General features: G+C 35.0%; 1 protein-coding gene across 1 annotated transcript in view; it reads right to left on the reverse strand.

Annotated features, from left to right (window-relative positions):
- Positions 1 to 5,450: 5,450 nt before the first annotated feature.
- Positions 5,451 to 20,192, reverse strand: part of LOC144974632 (transmembrane protein 209-like) — a gene marked incomplete in the record, with an annotated part of 25,215 nt that continues 10,473 nt past the window's right edge. Inside the window, 12 exon segments of the mRNA XM_078917699.1 lie at positions 5,451 to 5,740; positions 7,671 to 7,744; positions 8,792 to 9,004; positions 9,854 to 9,945; positions 11,290 to 11,415; positions 14,562 to 14,658; positions 16,303 to 16,365; positions 16,889 to 17,061; positions 18,168 to 18,254; positions 18,409 to 18,511; positions 19,272 to 19,573; positions 20,126 to 20,192. Coding sequence (XP_078773825.1) covers positions 5,689 to 5,740; positions 7,671 to 7,744; positions 8,792 to 9,004; positions 9,854 to 9,945; positions 11,290 to 11,415; positions 14,562 to 14,658; positions 16,303 to 16,365; positions 16,889 to 17,061; positions 18,168 to 18,254; positions 18,409 to 18,511; positions 19,272 to 19,573; positions 20,126 to 20,192 — 1,449 coding nt within the window.

Raw genomic sequence — 20,192 nt, forward strand, 5'->3', positions numbered from 1 at the left:
TTTGGTGTTCCATGCTGAAACAGTCGTCGAGCACAACGCCAAAGTTTTTCGCTTTGGATGACATACAGTACTGATGTGACAATCACCAGTAAGTATTCATGGTATATATATATATATATATATATATATATATATATATATATATATATATATATATATATATATATATATACTATATATATATATAAAGCAACAACATTAATAATAACACACACACACTCTCTACCTAACCTTCTACTCGTATCTCTTCCTCTCTCTCTCTCTCTCTCTCTCTCTCTCTCTCTCTATCTATCTATCTATCTATATCTCGATCTCTCCCTGCCACTCGCTCACAATCAACCCTTTCCCATCTTCAATATTTCTTTCGCTCTATCTGTACTTTCGACTTTTCACAATAACCGTTTTTTCAATTCTGTGGTCTTGGGAGTGGTGGATGTATAGGGTGACGGTGGTTGAAAACAAAACTGTCCAGACAAAAGACAAAAGGTTAAATATAACCTGATAATGTCAGATAAAATGTTTGCTGTCAATCGTCGTGGAGCTACATCTTCGTTTCATGCAGTTTAGGAATTGGAAGTTATGACTTTATTATCAATGAGGAAAATTAATATGCTCGGAATAGTACGCGTTGTGCTTGATTTTCATACACTTGTATTATTCTTGTGCCTCTGGACAAACAATAATAATAATAATAATAATAATAATAATAATGTCAATATACTATTATTTGCTTTTATGTACTTCTCTCCTCGACATCATTCCTTTCTTTGTCTTTTCATGACGTCAACGCGTGCAATTAGACGTTCAATATGACAGCTATACAGATATTAATTAGATTTTATGGCTCTATCATTCAGTCGGTGCGGGTCATGCCATACTCAATTATATGTTTATGAGAACGAGAGATATATAGCGAGAGAGAGAGAGAGAGAGAGAGAGAGAGAGAGAGAGAGAGTTAGAGAGCGAAAGAGACTGAGAGTGAGATAGATAGATATAGTTAGTGTGTGTGTTTGTTTGTCTGTTTTTAAGGGTTTTACGGCGCTTGCAACACATTAAGGTCATATCAGCGCCAGTAAAAAGGAAGAAAATGGGATAGTAAAAAGTTCTAGAATTACACTAAAGCATCCAAGAAAAGGGGGAAGACAAAGGGGAACTGGTTCAAATAGGGAACAGATGTAAATTCCAAAAGCACTCTATCAAAGTACTTAGTTTGAGATCACAAAGTCTCATCTAGACACAAGCACAGGTCCCCGCTGAGAGAAACACACTCAAATGTTTTACAAATCATATATAATATAAAGAAAGCATAATACAGTGCATAACAGAGAGATGGTTTACAAGGAAAAAAATATCGTCTCCCAAAACTAACTATACATTCGACTGCTTCCCTCTCAGCCAGGGCCAGGACAAAACCAAGTAATCTCATTCCAAGACAAAGACAGAAAGCATGTTGGAAAACAGATATAAGGGGATAGAAGACACAGTATGTACCCCCCCCCCCCCCCTGCCCAATACGGGAGGTCAGGAACCCCACCCAGTTAGTGTTTGTGTGTGTGTGTGTGTGTGTGTGTGAGGGAGAGAGAGAGAGAGAGAGAGAGAGAGAGAGAGAGAGAGAGAGAGAGAGAGAGAGAGAGAGAGAGAGAGAGAGAGAGAGAGAGAGAGTGAGAGAGAGAGAGAAAGAGTGAGAGAGAGAGAGAGAGAAGAGAGAGAGAGAAAGAGAGAGAGAAGAGAGAGAGAGAGAGAGAGAGAGAGAGAGAGAGAGAGAGAGAGAGAGAGAGAGAGAGAGAGAGAGAGAGAGAGAAAATAAGTAGGAGTGAAATATCTGTTCAATGTTACAGTTATCGTTTAACGTTATAACAAGTGTAACTAAATGACAAATTGCCATATTTATGGACAATAAAGATCTATTATTATTATTATTATTATTATTATTATAACAGCCATGGTGGGACCAGCCTAATATCCCTGTTATAACCGAGTCCTGTAATAGCCGAATGTTAAGGAAAACAACACTCAATCACCATTTATTTTTTTATCCTTTGTAATCTCTCTCACACACACTTTCAAGCTGACCATTGTCTGCAGCAAGGCCAAGGTTATAGGGAATGAGATTAGCGGAAGAGTAGCGTCCCTTGATTGGACGTCACCCATAGTCTGTGACGTCACCGTCGGGAAAGTTATTAGAGAGAGAACATGTTGGTTGTACTAAAGCTAAGACTTTTCAACTCAAACGTGAAGTCTGTCCTACTGTATGGATGTGAAACTTGGAACGCATCACAGGCATGTATAAGGAGGGTACAGATTTTCGTAAACAGGTGCATGCGTAAGCTACTCAGAATAAAATGGATGGATAGAATAAAAAATGAAGAAGTATGGAAAAGAACACAGCAGAAACCAGTGGGAGAGGATATAGGAAGAAGACGATGGAGGTGGATTGGACACACGCTTAGAAAGAATGACTCAACTATAACAAAGAAAGTATTGGACTGGAACCCTCAGGGCAGAAGATCAAGGGGAAGGCCACGAGGAACATGGAGAAGAATTAAAGAAGCTGATATACAGAGAAGTGGTAAGACCTGGAATGAGATAAAAAAGTTGGCTCAGGATAGAGAAGGATGGAAACTGTTTGTCTGTGGCCTATACCCTGACCCAGGGTGAAAAAGGCAATGATGATGATGATGATGTTGGTTGTGCGCATGCGTCTCTCGTTTGGTCAAGGGACGCTACTCTTCCGCTAATCTCATTCCCTATACACACACATACACACAGAGTATTCACGAACTTGGCCTAGCCTAGCTCTACGTTGCCTGTCACTGTAGGCATATCTGATCATAATGTGGGCTAATTCATTGTATTTGGATATAATAAATAAGTGGGCTTCAGCGCCCATGTTATATCCGATTAGGCTCTTAAAAGCCCCAGCGATGGCCCGTGAATGTTACTGAAGGCAAAGAGGGAGAGAAAAACAGGATTTAAACAAAACAACCCTGTTCAACCGACTGCCTGTTATACCCGGGCCTGTTATAATGAGGTTCCACTGTAATTAAGAAAATGCTATACAACTTTCAAATTCTTTAAAATACAGATCTGTGGATTAAATCTTTAACACCTAACTTATCTTGAAATAATATGTTTCGAGTGATAGGTCACAAATGATGCCTCTTGCTGAAACAATCTATATATTTTAGTCTTCAAAGAATAACAGTAACATGCAATGCGTATATATTTGCAGGTCTGAAACCCCAAATTGTTATGATCTTATTGTTGGAATGGAAATACTATCAAACCGACACAAAATATTGTCCATTACAACAATGTTAAACCAGGCCCATAATTCTGTTAGATTATCAGACCTGTAAAAATATTTACCTAGATGACACGGGATCCCAGATATAATGGGACATACAAAGATGATCGTCGATATAAAAAAAAATTTTTTTTAATTCCACAATAACACAGCAACGTGAACTTGAGGGGAAAAAATGGACATAAAATGGTATCATGTTGTTGGGGTGAATATGATGCTTAAAATTGAAGTTGAAGTTCAACTTCGATGAATAGAGTGAATCGTTTCTTAAACTTCCTAAAGATGGATATTTTGCTGAAATACTCCCACATTGACGCGACGGACCACATAATATTAACACTCCTCTTCACCCCCCCCCCCCCCACCCCCCTCCTTTTTTTTCTCTCTCTCTCTCTCTCAATTAGCAATGAATGTTGTTTGTTTTTAAGGGTTTTACGGCGCTTGCAACACATTTAGGTTATATCAGTGCCCGTAAAAAGTAAGCAATGGGATAGTAAAAAGTTCTAGAATTACAATTAAAGCATCCAAGAAAAAGTAAGACAAAGGGGGCTGTTGTTTTGTTTTTAAGAGTTTTACGGCGCTTGCAACACATTTAGGTCATATCAGTGCCAGTAAAAAGGAAGAAATTTGGCTAGTAAAAATATTCTAGATGTACAATGCAAAGGACTTGAGGAAAAAGTAAGACAACGGGGAATGGTTCAAAATAGGGAACAGATATAGAGTTCAACAGTACACTATCAGTGTACTAAAATTCTCAACTATACACCAACACAAGAGCCCACTCGGAGGAATAGACTCAAATGTTTACAAATCATATGTTAAAATAAGAAAAATAACAGTACATAACAGAGAGATAATTTACAAGAAAAAAAAATATATCGTCCCCCAAAACCACAACTACACATTCGACTGCTTCCCTCCCAGTCAAGGTCAGGACAAAACCAAGTAATCTCATTCCAAGACAAAGACAGGAAGCAATTGGAAACCAGATACAGGGAGATAGAAGACACGGCAACTACCTCCCTGCCCACTATGGGAGGTCGGGAACCTCACCCAGGGGAATTGGTTCAAAAAGGGAACAGATGTATATTCCAAGAGCATACCACCATCAGTGTATTTAGTTTGAGATCACTTAAATATCTCATCCTGCAAGAGCACATGTTTACAAATCATATATAATATGTTAACAAAAAATAATACAATGCATAACAGAGAGATGATTTACAAGACAAAAAATATCATCCCCCACAACTCTAACTATACATTTGACTGCTTCCTTCCCAGCTAGGGTATCCGGCCAGGGTCAGGCAAAACTAAGTAATCTCATCCCATAACAAAGACAGAAAGGGGGATAGAAGACGCATTAGGCATTAGGTACCTCCCTGCTCACTATGGGAGATCAAGAACCCCAAATAGATAGCAATGAATTTAAGCCTGAGCTAAACGATGTAGTCTAAATTATGCACAAACAAATAAGAAAATTTTATGAAAGGACAACACATTGAGGCGCTTAGAAATTTGAAGAGACATAAAGAATGGACTTCATAAGGAGCTTGCAGGTCACTGGATGAGGACGAAAACACCAGGTATGATCATAAAAAAAAAAAAGAAAAAGACTTGAGAGAGGTGTCTCTTTAGCTCCTCCTTCCATCTCCTTTCTGCACAGAAAGATGATGATGATGATGATTATTATTTTCTGACCTCTCTGTCCACCCTGCAGTGATTGAGTAGCTGGGTTTGTTAGATCTGGTAGAAATTACTTTGCGATAGACTAGTATCCTATCCAAAGGAGAGCAAGCACTTGCTATTGTCCGTTTCATGCTAATTCAATGCAGAAAAGGGGATAATCTCCGACTCGATGGGAATTATTATTATTATTACTATTATTATCATTATCATTATTTTAATTTTATTATTATTATAATCATCGTTATTGTTGTTATCAATAACAATAAAAATAATAATAATAATAATAATAATAATAATAATAATAATAATAATAATAATAATAATAATAATAATAATAATAATAATAATAATAATAATAATATTTTCTTTTAAATAATAACAAATAAATAAATAAATTTTAAAAATTAATTTTTAAAAACAAAACAAACAAACCAAAACAAACCGCCAATGGCACTGATGTGGATATAACAGAATGTTTAATGATGAACAGATGAGAAATATTTACAAATGTTTCCAACTACTGGCTGTCTTTAACGGTTCAAACAACACTTTCTCAAGGCCTAAGCATGCATCCACATTGCTTAAAGCTGAATGTGTCTCAGCATTTCATTTCTCAAACAAAAACCCAAGACACAATCCATATATAAAATATAAAAACAAGTCATACAATACAAAGACTATAAAGATTCGATTCAATCAAAAATCCACAAAATGTTTAAACCGGACTTGCCTAAGTTGACTCGCCTGGAATGAAATAGAGAAATTGAAAATGTTGAAGGATGAAATATGACAAGAATGAAACACAAACTAGAATTTCAATACCAACCAGTGTCCTCTTGTCCCTAGAGCATGGGTGAAAGTTAACGGGAATCAATTTGCCTGAAAGACAGACCAGTATTTCCTAGTATTAAAATTTAACGTTACAGTGGTGCAATAATAATAAAGCCGACAGAAGAGTCAAAATGCCGGAAGGCAATTATTACATTTACTAAAAAACTGGAATTTCTGGCATATGCCGGCGAACTTTCACCCATGCCCTAGAGTCTGCCAGCCTTCAAAAACTTCTGTTTATTTGGGGTTTGTTTTTTTGTTTTTTTTTTAATGGTTAGACAACAATTCCCACACTTTTAGATCATTTCGACTTCTTTTAATTCAGTATTTTATTTGTTATCATGGAATCTAATAGTTAATCGATAGTCAGTCACAAACCATTTGTTTCCCAGCTATTTATTCTATGTTGTTTGTGTGTGTGTGTGTGTGTGTTGGTGTATGGACATAAAATCGTAATTTATATCATGATCCAAAGTATTATTTCATTCAGTTCAATGCAGATCAGAAGTTTTCTAAAACAATGGCATGATGACCTCCAAGTCTATACTTGGAAATATAACTGGTTTTTGGAACTACAGTCCACTCCGGATAATCGCAACACCTTGGGATCAGCGGAAATGTTGCAATTAACCGAAGTTGAGTTTCCTGTCCGCAATTGCAACATTTTACACACATATATATATGCTTAACTCAAAAAAATAGTTGTAAACAAAGTTCTTAGTCCACCACAGACATAGCAATTTGATTGAAACAAAAGCCATATGGCATCCCTGTATTCATTTTCACTCGCAAAAGAAGCTTTGGTGCAAGCCGACATCTTATTCAGATTTGATTCACATTCACTCTTTTGTTCTCAACATTTGTAAGAGTCAAAGAGATTAACCGTGATGAGAGACAATAAGCCTTTACCAAACTCGTTTGTCACAATGCACAGGATAATGCTGAGTCTCTCTATACAACTGTCATTGTCTACCTGTTGCAAAATCTATGCCCAGCCCCCTTGCCTCCTATTTAATGACCACAGATGACATCACAAACCCATACTACAAAGCCCGCCCTCTTTTGTCTCAATTAGAATGGTGACACACTACATTAGCATTAAATCCCGCTCACTCTCGAGTGTTACTGATGCTTGGATTTGGTGGGAGGAATGTGCATCTCAGGTCTTCAAGAGGTTGACATTCAAGCAAGTAGTGTGTTACTGTTTCATTGGGGTGTTGACATAGGGGGCAGGAAGGGGATGTGTCTTTTGTAATTTTGCTTAAATGGTGAATGAGCGGTATGTGTTGTGTTCTTAGTTGAAAGATGATGCTTTGCTGGTGTCTTCTGAGCTTATTTAGGCAATCAGTCTTTACAGGAGTGATCATATGGGAAAACATACATCTACCCGTGCTGCTCATTGCCCAACTGTTCATCCATTCTTCTCTCTTATTTGTTTTGATTATTTGTTTCGCTGTGTCTAAGGATACTGGAATTGATGGTTGTAAAAGTGTACAAATTTACAAATCACATTATAAGCTACTTTTTATCTCCTTCTCCCCAGTTCATAACTCCTTTGTATAATATGGAAATTGAATAAAAAAAGAACACATTCTGTACTGTCCCATTCGCTTCAACTGTTTTTAATTGACTCTCCAAAAATATTTGGCCATTGAGAATAAGAAAATTAGAAAATCGGAGTGATGGCATTTTAATTAGAGAGGGGGCTTTTCATTGCTATAATGTGCTTGAAATTGCATTTCTACTAATCAAACATACTTATGTGTCATTGGTCTGCAAATATTCAAAAGAAGTTTAGCAACAAAATAAAAGAAAAAGTGGTGAATAATAATAATATACGTACCCCAGCATTCCAGCTTCCTTCTGCTTGATGAGGTAGAGAAACAAAAGGATGGCTTGGAACATGTTGTTACGGCCCTGAGATGCGGAAAGAAACAATTTCAAAAAATTGTTAAAATGATGATCCTGTTACCTTAACTCGACTTGAAAAACACAAGATGGTTATCAAAATAGAGGAAAATTCTTCATGTTTATTTTAAAATTTCAATGAATGAGATTCAAAACGGGCTGAAGCCTGGTGATTTATTTTAACATTTGTTGTTGATTCTGTATATTTTCTACTACAATCATTTCCAAGTCACCTGCAACATACACCGTTTATCAAAATAACTTCTTCAATATCCTAAATAGTTTGCTATTCGACCATGTATACAGACATGTCACATACATAAGATTTAAAAATCTCTGTTCTCTTTCATTCAAATTTAATTTCATCTTTTTAATACTTGGTATGAGTCAAGCAAAGCCAATTCAAGATTTTAATGTAAATTATTCATGAATAGTTACAGTAAGAAGTTGTAGATCAATGTGGATTTAAACTTTAAAACATGCCTATTAGAGATTAAAACAATATATTTCTATCAGTTTTGGTAAACAATCTGTATATAACAACAAAAATTAATAAATAAATAAAATAAAACAACAAAAAACAACCCCCCCCCCCCCCCAAATAAAACAAAAAAACAAAAAAAAAAAAAAAACAACAAAAAACAAACCAGCTGAAATTGGCTTGGCAATCTATCAATTTTTTTATTTTTTAAAATCTGTATCCAATTGTATCGTTTTGAGTGGCAACTTTAGGTATAATTTCGATTAGTTGGATATGCATTCACTCAAAAACCCTGAAAATTCCCAAGCCAGGTAAAAATGTCAATAAAAAATATGCTATTCTTGTGTCAACCAACACACTAAAAAAATTCTTATTCTTAGAATTTCATTAAAAACCAAATGAATGCAAACAACTGACTTAAAAAAAACAAAACTGGAAGACAGTAAAGAAAGATCGGAACCATTTAAAAAAAAGCAAAAAAAAAAAACACCTTTTTACATGACATACTTTTAAAATGGCAAAAAGAGAAACAGGAACAAAAGATGGGACTCTGGCTGTTAGAATCAACCTCTCACCTTTGACAAGTTGAAAGCCTCATTACCAGAGACAACCTGAAAGTGAGGTGGGTTGATAGAACTTTGATAGATAAGCAAGTTGTCTTTTTGGTCCAGGTTGGGCTTATCTGGCGTCTTCAGGAAGTGGACAGAGGTAAATGGCTTACCGTCAGGGTATTTGGGATGGGCTGGTAATCTAGCATCCAGATAGCTACAAAATAAATGCATTACCATCTAGGTAAAGAGAAAAAAAAAAAGAAGAAGAAATAAACATGAAAAGGATGGTGGAGAGTGAATGAAGATTCTAAAATTAACGATTCGGATCGTAGCCATCGTTAACTTAAAACCTGACACTGACCAAAAAATGACGTCAAAATGCCAGTCTTTGTCCAAAAAAGAAAACAAATCGTGAGTTGTATTCAATAGTTCAACCAATGGGACCACTTGTTTCCATGAGCACAACTAACGACAACTCACTAGGCGGTGCAAAACCAAATAATGACGTCAAAATGCCAGTCTTTTTGGGTTTCAGTGTCAGGCTATAACTTAACTATGGCTACGTTCGGGTACATCAATATTAAAATAAAAGTGAACAATTGGGAAACATGCACTGGTGAAAATTCTTTTCTAAACCTGAAATTTGTGTGATACATTAGATTTATTCATTCATTCAAGCGATTCAAATAAACAAAACAATAAAATGTTAAATAAATATAATAAATACACAGAAAAGAATGCCGCGACCTTTAGATTATAATAAACAGCTACTAACTATTATACTAGCAGCCATTCTCTCACATTTGAAATATGTATAGGACAAGTTGAAAAGAATCAGTTTTTAAACAGTAATCTGTTTTTTAAATTGAAAATCACAATTCGATCAAAAGTTGAAATAATAAATTGAGCATATGAATTAGTTGACATTTTAATATAACTTAATTTATTTTGATATAATGCAATTTAATTACTTTAAATGCACTTTAGACAAGCAAAAAATAAATCTGAAACATCCTCTTAGCTAACTTTCAATAATAAATACATACATAAAGGAATATTTTATACAACTGTTTGGGCCATACTTACAGCTGCATCTGTGGCCAGGTGCTCTCCCCAAGGTTTCCCATAGTTACCCCCCTTGTTCCATGAAAAGTCACTCATACTGCCAGTACTGAGATCTAACGACAAGAGAAGGGGAAGCAAAATCAATGAAAGGAAATAATGAAACATTTAAAACATTGGGTGAATGGTGAACATGTAGCAGAAGATATTAAAAATACTAAATTTACAAAGTCAAGTTACAAAAATATTTTGTCAGATATACTTACTTACTTATCCGAACCAGCGACCACCTGAGCTCTAGCCTTTCGGTCTTGTGCCATGATCTATTGTCAGACATACAAGTTTATCTATCCCTTTAATTCAACTTTAGTATTCAATCCTACAAGTATTTAACAAGTTAGTGGTAGCTAGTGGCAAGATGCTCTGGTATTGCTAGAAATGGATCCAAATTTGATCTGATAAACCAGCATGCCACAAATGGATAGCTAGCAATCTGTACAGTGACTCATACCAATCTAATATAAAAAGGGTCAATATTATACTCGCTCCATGGTTCCTGTAAGCACTTTGGTGATATTCATTGCTACCTGTGACCAGAAACTTTTTTTTTTAAACCTCAGACATGGGAGACACCCAATGTTTGTCGTCACTTTGCCAGTTTAGATTTATCTCCATCTTTTGAATACAACAATAAACAGGTGTAGGGATATTGACCTTATAAAAAAACAAAAAAATAAAAAAAATAAAAAACAAAAACAAACTGTGACCAGAAACTATTTTAATGAAAGCTGAGCAGGATGACTGGACGGTTTTAAGGACAAGCAGGCTGTCCCATCATTTTGGGAATGAAAACACCCATTCTCACTTTCTGCCAATTTCTTCTCACTGCCCGAGCCAAGTTTCTTTCAGTGCAAAATGTCAGTGTTATATATGGTAGCCCTTTCAATATTAAAAGATCAATGATCTTTAAATGAAAGTGATAGTGAAAGATCTAATATATATATATATATATATATATTTTTAATGGTGTACAAGCAATTCTATATATATTTGTTGCTCATTACACTGATATGAGGGATACTGGTACAGAGGGTTAATCTCCAGCTAGTTTTAATACCTTTATGACAAGCCTTAATTTCTTTTTAAATTTTCCATTATCGGAATTATGACCTGATTATAAATGCGGACTTTAATAATGATTGTACCAGGGGAGTAGAGTCAGCGATGCCACTAGGGCTTCAAGGAAGTCTTTTTGCAGTTACTCCTCTGTTCACATGATGAAAATGATAAAAAGTGAGTATGTGTAAAAGAGAAAAAAAAAACCCCAAAAAACTAACGCTGCCTGTAAAAGGATCAACTCTTTGATTCATTGCTACAAAAAGTTCAGGTTAGAAGATTAGGCAGGCCCTGACATTGTGACAAGTTTAATTAAGAGAATTCTTTATGACAACAAACCAAACCTTTAATCCTGTGTACCAGGTACTCTTGGTTCGACATCAAATCCAGGTAGGGGATGACCGAGTTCAGTCCATGGACAATGTTCCCTCTCGTCAAGGCCAGCTGTTTGAGGGTTGATATTCCAACCTCTACAAAAGCATTAACAGGTATGGGAAGAAGAGTATAATTCTAATGTGGTTTATGCAACAAAATACTTTTATTCTTTTCTTTTAAAACCCAATACAAGTTAAGATCAGCTTAAGGGGAGGGGCGACACCTGAAACTATTTTCAAGAATATTGATTATATCCAATATCTTTTTATATTGGGACATTGCCTATGACCAATGGATTCGAACCATGTGATTTATTTCGGTGGGCGTGTCCGGTTGCCATGGTGACGGCCGCCATCTTGGATTTTAGTCTTCTCTGGGTGCTATTTTTAAAAGTTACTTTCTCTATAAGTTTCCAAGGAATTTTCTTGAAATATTGCATGGTTGTATATTTGTATATTATAAAAAATAAATACAGAGCATTTTTGAAATATTTTTAATAGATTTTTATTGATAAATTTCTTTAAAAAATAATTTTTCGGTATGATAAAAATCATGTTTTTTGAAATAAAAATGTCAATTTTTCAAAAAATAATAAAGATATTTAAAATTTCTTCTGTATGATTTTAGATAATCACTATAGCTCTAGACATGCAAAGTTATAAACAAATTGATTGATAAATGACAAAATAAGATAAAAAAGAGTGTTAAAAAATGTCATTTTGAGAAAAACGAGATCAAAGATAAAAATGAATGAAAATAATAAAACAAAACGGTACAACCAGTTCAAAACATACCAGCACCGTATGAGGGTCCCCTGTGTTCTTTTTCTGCCTCCCTCTGGGCTTTTTCACGGGTCTGAGCTTTCATTTTGCGTATTTTTTTTCTCTTTATGTTGAGCAGCCCTTATGCTTTGGTCAAATCTTTTTGACTCTGCTTGCTGACTCAACATCTGGGAGTGTTCTCCCAGTCCACCGATGCTAAAAGACACTTTCAGGGATGTTATTTCTGTTGGACCAAAATTATACTCTGCACCGAACTCAACTTTTTTCAGGGAATGGAAGTATGTTTTATGGCATCTTGACCAAACAGAATTATGAAACCTTTCGTTTGGATTTTGTGTTGTCTTCATCTCACAACACTTCAACAAAGCATATACATGCTTCAAGTGGTCATGAAGCAAATCAAAATTAAAAGGTGTATGTACACGCTGTCATTGGTGGAATAACCGTGGTAAAGACCAGCAAGAATAGCCCATCTCATTTCTTTCCGCTGTGGCATTGCTTGGAATCGCTTTATCATAATACTATTATCACACACCCAATTCCAATCAAAGATTTGTGGTCACGGGTCAACCACGAGCCATCATAACTTTCTTGCTTTCTTGGCTTTTGTCGCAAATAACTGTAGCCAACGTTTGGATTTTTTGGTCACTTTAGGTAGATTTATAATAATCCAGTAAAAATTGGAAATATTTAGAGATAATTAACGTGAATACGTGTCAAAATTTGATAAAACAATTGATCAATCGAAATGTAAACAGATCGTAGTAAAAATAATAGTAACAGAGGCGAACTTTCACCCTGACTCAACATCCAATCCCTGGCGCGGAGTCGGAGGTCGAGAACAAGGTCAGCCGATCAGATCGCACCATTCGTGATCACGTTGTATTTACCTGACAACTTGACCTCTTATCAGCTGTTTGACACACAATCTTTGTTAGCGACTAACAGTTTCTAAACCCCTCCCCTGCCCATATTGTGATATTTATGAGACTGAAACCGTGTCAACAAGACGGGCAAAGAGTAGACTAAACAATCGATATCAAAATTTACAACATCGATATGTATTATAATGCTTTTCAGCCCTATTATTTTCAGTTGAATTCTCACCAAAAATTGAAAAGTTTGGCATTTTCATGTCGACTTCCATGGTTATGAAAGACGATTTACAAACTTTATATTATCCAAATCACCATCTCAGTGCTGAAAATATGTGAAAAAAGGAGTGTTCTTTGATAATTAATAAAAAAACTGAAATTTTATATTTTGACCCAAAAATCGATATTTCAGGTGTCGCCCCTCCCCTTAACCCACTCAATCCTATAGATTTTTGCTACTTTTCAAAATCGGAAAAAATGTATTAAAAATGAGCATGTACATAGATAGTTTTATTCATCTATCATTAACATGTAAAAATTCAAAACATAGCTTTGATACCACGCCTATAATTTGTCTCATAAAAATGTAATAAATAAGCATGGGGTAAAAGTAACCCTGGGTAAATTACAGATATAGACGGTGTTAGGGTTGAGTGAGTTAAACAAAGCTTCACTCCACAAAAATTAGTTTCCGAAACCAATCTCCCCATCAAAGTTAAATTTTTCTTCTTAATGTTTTTAAGATTTTTACATTTTGACACTTCGTCTTAGGACCAGCCTTTCAGCAAATATTTCATTCATCTTTTTCACAGGAAGATTGATGAGTGCTGATAACATGCTCAACAATCCAATAGTCCAATTATGAAGATTTGCCAACAAGGTATAACACTAATTTTTCATGATTTTTACACACACACACACACACACACACAGTGTGACATTGAGCAATAATCAAAAAAAGACTAAATGTCATTGACAAAGCTGATTTTAATGCAAATATCATAACAACCCATCATTTTCATAAGGGTCCGTTTTTACCTACATAAGCCAAACTCAAAGTAAGGTGAAAATATACACGACTCAGTCTCAGTTACCTGTTCTCTCCATAGTGGCCTTATGCACCCCAACAAAATATGCTGGCTGCTAAATGACACGACAATTCATACATACGCACTGCATTTTCATAAACAAGGGAGGCAACTGGGCTTTTACCCAACAATTGATTTAATTTTAAACATTGTTTCCCTTGAAAATGAATAATTTAAGCCTTGCTTACCTTTTTTCTGGTCCCGAGGATTTCAGACTCCACTGTATGCATTTTCTACACTGTAAATGAGTTAATATACCTTACAGCTGTATGGTCTTTGCTTCTTACCCAAAAGGTACAGAGTTCGTTGTGTGGCCTTAAGCAAGTACACCCCCCCCCCAACCCCCAGCTCACTTTGCGGTGCTGCACTGCGGCAGACACCTGGGTTATTCTAGGCTTCCCTTGGAATAAACCCTAATTTCCTGGGGATGAATAAGGAGAAATTAATTTTTTATTTTTAAAAATTTTAATAGTGCCGGTCTTGACTCTTGACTCACCTCCAATTTGCATTTCCTCACATCCAATTCTCTCTAAACAGACATTGACTTCATCAATCTCTCTTTTTAGTCGTGTGATGATGGTAAAGCTCAACCACTGGTACAATTTTAATAAAAGAGATGAAAAGAGATGAAAAAAGGTGAATGCCACATATAGAAGTAAATGAAGGAAATCAGAAAACATCAAACTATCTCGTATCGTCAATGTCAAAAACTGTTAAGAGTATATTTGCTCTTAGGAAAACTGACACATGCAGGATGAGTATGTGAAGGAAAAAATGTAATTTAAATCAGTCAGCATACTAGAAGTTCTTTAACATACGTCCCACAGAGCTGGAGTTTATACTAGTCCCTCTCTCTTTTTAATCTTTGTACAGGACGCTATCTAGTCTATCGCAAAGTACTCTCCACCAAGTCTGACAGACACGGCTATCAAATCACTGCTGGATGCGTACAGATCTAATAAAGTATGTATGAAACAGTGCCAGTCAAAGCAGAAAGAAAAATACAAGGAACTATCAACATAACAAAAACACAACAACAAAAAAACAGCCTTTTTCAGGGATTTTTTATCTTGTGTTTTTCTTTCTTATCTGGCAATGTTTCAAACAATCTTTCTCAGATCTTTGTCTTACACCAAACTAGTCACGATACAAGAAACTATGAGGTGTATATGTCTCTCACAAGAGCATACAGTGAAAGTGTCCAACTATTGGCTTTAACCCACAGACCCAATTTAGGCCATATTGTGTGTCAAAGACAGAGTATCACAATAACACACTAACCAACTACAAGTCTGTAATTCTGATTTTGGCATATTCTCCAAAACCACATTTTTTTTTCTTTTGAGAATAGCATATATAAATTCACAATTTCATTTCTAAAAGAAAGCTGCATTAGAAAAATAACCAAATAAATGTATAACTTTGGGGATGGATCGGACTAGCAAAGTCTGAGATGATGACATGGGGAGTAAGGCATATTGAACTGGGGCGCACACCTGCAAATCTGGGTTCAAATACAAATGTTGATATCTCATCATTTTTCCTAGAGTAAGGACTCTAGCTCTGCAGCTGACTCCTGGATTATCTCAGTCTTCTTTTCGAGATAGTGACTGAAAACAAATTTACTTAACAGGAAAGTGTGGATATATTTTTTTTCAAATCAGGACTGTCTTTTATTTCCAAAAATACAAAATTTTACACAATACATTATCCCTTTAGTGTATCAAAATGCACGGAAATCAAATTCCAATAATAACTGTAACTACACACCACTGTAACTACACACCATAATTATACACATTCTTGTCATTTTTCTAACACTTGTGCAATTTGGATAAATTTTCATTGTCAAATATACAAACCGAAACAACACTGAATATTGTATACAAAGAACCTCAGTAGATTCCTGTATTTGTTTTACTTATTTATTTACTCTTGTTTACAAACCATCACAGATGTTTCTGTTCATTCGTTTTTCCATGCCTTATTGATTTCTTTGTGATATTTTTACTTGTATGTTTCTTTAAGGAGTTTATGCAGATTCATGGGGTGTATGCGTCGAATAATATACATATCAGTGATAAATTTTACATCAAAGATGTAGCGAGGGTTTGCTAGTCTGGTAGTAAAACGATAAGTTGAGAAATCAAGAATTTATCGTGATGTGGCACTTCCAGTTGGGACAGAAGAATGCATGAAAAGGTCTTATCTCATGGCTGACAAAAATTGCTACTCACTTTCCTTAGTCTCTCAGTCCAGATATAAAGGTTATCTTCAGTAACTCCAAACTTTCCCCAGACCTGTAAAATTCATTTTAAAAATACTTATCAGGCATAAAAGATAAAGATAAAAATGAAAATCAGGATTTTTAAAAAAACAAACAAAATATCAATGTTCATGAAAATGAGTAATGATTTCTAAAATATTAATATTCGAATACAGTATTCATTCATATCATATTTAAAAGAAAAGCAACAAATAACAAACTATTAACCCAAAATTTATTTTTATTTTAATCAAAAACTCTAGTTGGATAACCCTTTTAGATTTTTACACTTTAAAAAAAAAAAAAAAAAAGAGAGAGAGAGAGAGAGAGAGAGAGAGAGAGAGAGAGAGAGAGAGAGAGAGAGAGAGAGAGAGAGAGAGAGGGAGGGGGGGGGGGGAATAAAATAATAAAATAAGAAATGGGGAAAAGGAATTTTTTAAAAAGCCACAACTAACATAAAATGAAAAAATAGAAAATTCCCTTCATTTTCCCTTATTTATTTATAATTTTAACAACTTTCAGAGGTTACATTGAAAGCCTCAGTACCATTAACTTACCTCTTCCACTCCATGACTACTACCGATATCACTGGAGCTGTTTGGTGCGGGAGTTGTGGAGGACCTGGGAGCCAGTTGGTAGGCAAACCTCTTGAGGATGTGTGTGAAATCCAAAGGGCTGCTACCAAAGCTCCAAAATGACATGTTATTAGAGCTCAAGTTATCCGGAGATGCTGTTAGATTGGTGAGAAAGATGAAAATTTCATCTAAAATTATTTAACGGATGACAATCTTGGGATTTAAAAAAAAAAGAAACAACACACCCATTGCAACTGTCTTTGGGATTGATAATGAATTCAAAAATCAGAAAAAAAAAAAAAATAAATAAAAAATCTTTCACGCCATGATCAATGGGTTTTGAAACCATGCTTTACAGATTAAAAAAACAACATCCCTTTGAAAATTAGTGATTAAATGTAAAAAGCCACATAGAAAAGGTGATAAAAAATAATAATTTCGCAACTTGGACATTTCCTCAAAGTGAAATCACAGGTCAAGATTAAGAAATCTCAAAGTTTTTTTTAGGTATCACATTATTGAGATTTACTATCAATGTATTTTTTCATCTTATCATTATTATCATTGGGGGGTGAAGTGGCCGAGTGGTTAAGGCATTGCACTGTGACCGGAAGTCCCGGGTTAGAGCCCCGCTTCAGGCACTTTTGTTTTTTTCCTTCGGCAAAATTATTAACCCCAATTTGCTCACTTGGACAACATGGGTGATTCCTGTTGACATCAGACATCTTGTTTGATGATCTATATTCTTTCATGGAATGCCTAGGCATTGATATCTTATGATGTCATGGCAGAAGGGCATAATTCTTTTTTTAAAATTATTATTAATCTTCACCATAAAAACTGCTTTACTACAGACCTGCTACATGAAACAAAACAAAAATCTGATCATCCCAAAACACAATTTTTTACTATACCATTTATATGAATTATCACTTTAAAATATCTTAGGAGTTCAATTTAATTATATATCCATTTGTGAGAAAAAATACAATATTTTTTTATCACCTTTTCTCCAAAATTTTGGTTTAAATACAAATCGGGACAAAAATACAAAATTTGACTTTGACAAAATATGATAAACAGTTCCCAAAATTCTGTAGACACCAATTAAGTCTGCTAATGGGACAGGCGTGTGGCAATGTAAGATTGAGTATTACTGTTGACGTTGTATTCTTGTTAACCTTTATCATTCTTTTAAGTATTATATGAGTTGCCTAATATACTGCATAAAAACCCTCAACATAGATGAAAGAGCGCCAACCTTGGATATTGTTGTGTGTTTTTATCTCTTCCTCCATGATGTACTTGTTCAAAGAGTCAACACTGTTAATCCTTTTCTTTGAAGAGCCTGAGATTAAAAATTAATGACATTAAACAATAAAATAATACAATTTTAAAAATTTGAAATAGTTTTTAGAAACATTTATTTGTGTATCGAAATGCACCAAAATTAATTTGTCAAGGAGCTACTGATTGTTATTTGCATAAGATGTTGAACTCACCTCTTGGGCTTATGGGTAATGAGGCAGATCGACGAGATCTAAGGCCTGAGGCATTGAAGTCATTTTTGGTAGATGACTGGGACATTCCTGACAAATTCAAACTCTGGGAAGGGGGGGGGGGGTGGAAGAGAAGATATGGTGTAAATTGGAAATGAGATGGGCTATTTGGCTACAAACAGCTACTCTCACATGCGAGGAAGTATTGATTGAAAGTGTAATATGACAAATCTTAACATGTTTATTAGTCATTTATTATATATACTTTTAAAAAAGCATTCTACTCATGATTGAAACTCTCTTATGTTAGAAAATCTGAGATTTCTCTGTATAGCAGTATTCAAAATTACTTAACAATAGCATCTCTTTTTGAAAGTCATTATTAAGGCTTATGGAAAACAGTACACTGTCTCTATCTCTAAATAAATCTTAATATTTAATGATTAGGCAAGTGACTTAACAATTTCACAACTGGAATGTGCTAGCATTAAAATTGAGAGATCTAAGTAAGTAAATGATCACAAAATAAATAAATCCTGGTTTGACTGTGCCATTGCTTTTTCCTTTTTTTTTTTTTTCAAACTCCTGCACCAGGCCAATGTGGCACTGTTTTCCATAAATACTAACGAAAGAGTGAAAATGGAAAGGCTTCGTATGGGAACAAAACAGACGTGCTGACGAAGGGTTTGTACCCGACACGTCCATTGTCTGTTTTGTTCCCATACGAAGCCTTTCCATTTTCACTCTTTCGTTATTATTTTACGATCACCGGCTTCAGGCAGCCCTTACCGTTTTCTGTTTTCCATTTAGCACTATGTGATTTGAATATTTTGTTTTATAATATATTTTAAATTGACTTTACTTACCCTATCCAAAGAACTATAAGAAGCATTAAAACTTCCATGGAGAGATGTGTTGACAAAGGAGTGAAAAGGTGAGAGTCGGCTAGTCGATGCAGTACGACAGTCACCCGTGTGATAATTGTAGCTGTAATTGGCAGGACTGTGGACATTGGGAGAAGGAGTGTTGTTGAAGTTGAGGGACAGACGTTGTGGAGAGTGGTCGCTATGATTGGATGAGGCACTGTAGTTGTGAGGATTGGTGAAGGTGAGAGGGGTGGAAGTTTGGTTCACTGCTGATGATTTGGGAGGCGTCTGAAAACCTTTGTCTGTAGAGCAGATGAATTCAAAATATGATTTATTATGTGAAACAAACATGTTCAAATTGACTACCCAATCTAAATATGAAATTGACAACAATGACAGAAGAAGTCCTCCATTCTTTGTAAATTGAAAAAAAAATATTTTAAAAAACATGAAAATGTTAAGGAAATCAGCATTTTAAAAGTTGTGACTTTCTATAATATAATATAAAATGAAATCTTACTTTCAGTAAGCTTATAATTGAAATCATTATCACTTTCACTGACCAACTTATCTTCTACTCTTACAAATACCCAAGTTTATCAAAATACACAGGACATGAGGTGTATGAACTGGATAATGTGTTGCAAATGTAAAAGAAAGGAAGGTGTGAGAATATAGTGGTCATATCAGTTAAGCAAATTTCCATTTATTTATTTGAAAGACGGATGCATTTATTCATTTAAAACAAAAGAATCTAGAATCTATCGAAATATTGTACAATTCAGTAATCAATGTTGGTTCAATTATTCACAAATTATAGACTTTACACCTTTGTTATAATTTGCTTAAATTACCATTTAAGGGAATGGCCATCAACAATCGCTGCTCCTCTGTAATACTGACAGCAGAACCAAAGAAGTA

Source organism: Berghia stephanieae, chromosome 6 (assembly GCF_034508935.2).
Source record: "Berghia stephanieae isolate SIO BIC M18660-M18661 chromosome 6, UCSD_Bste_1.3, whole genome shotgun sequence".
Classification (NCBI taxonomy): domain Eukaryota; kingdom Metazoa; phylum Mollusca; class Gastropoda; order Nudibranchia; family Aeolidiidae; genus Berghia; species Berghia stephanieae.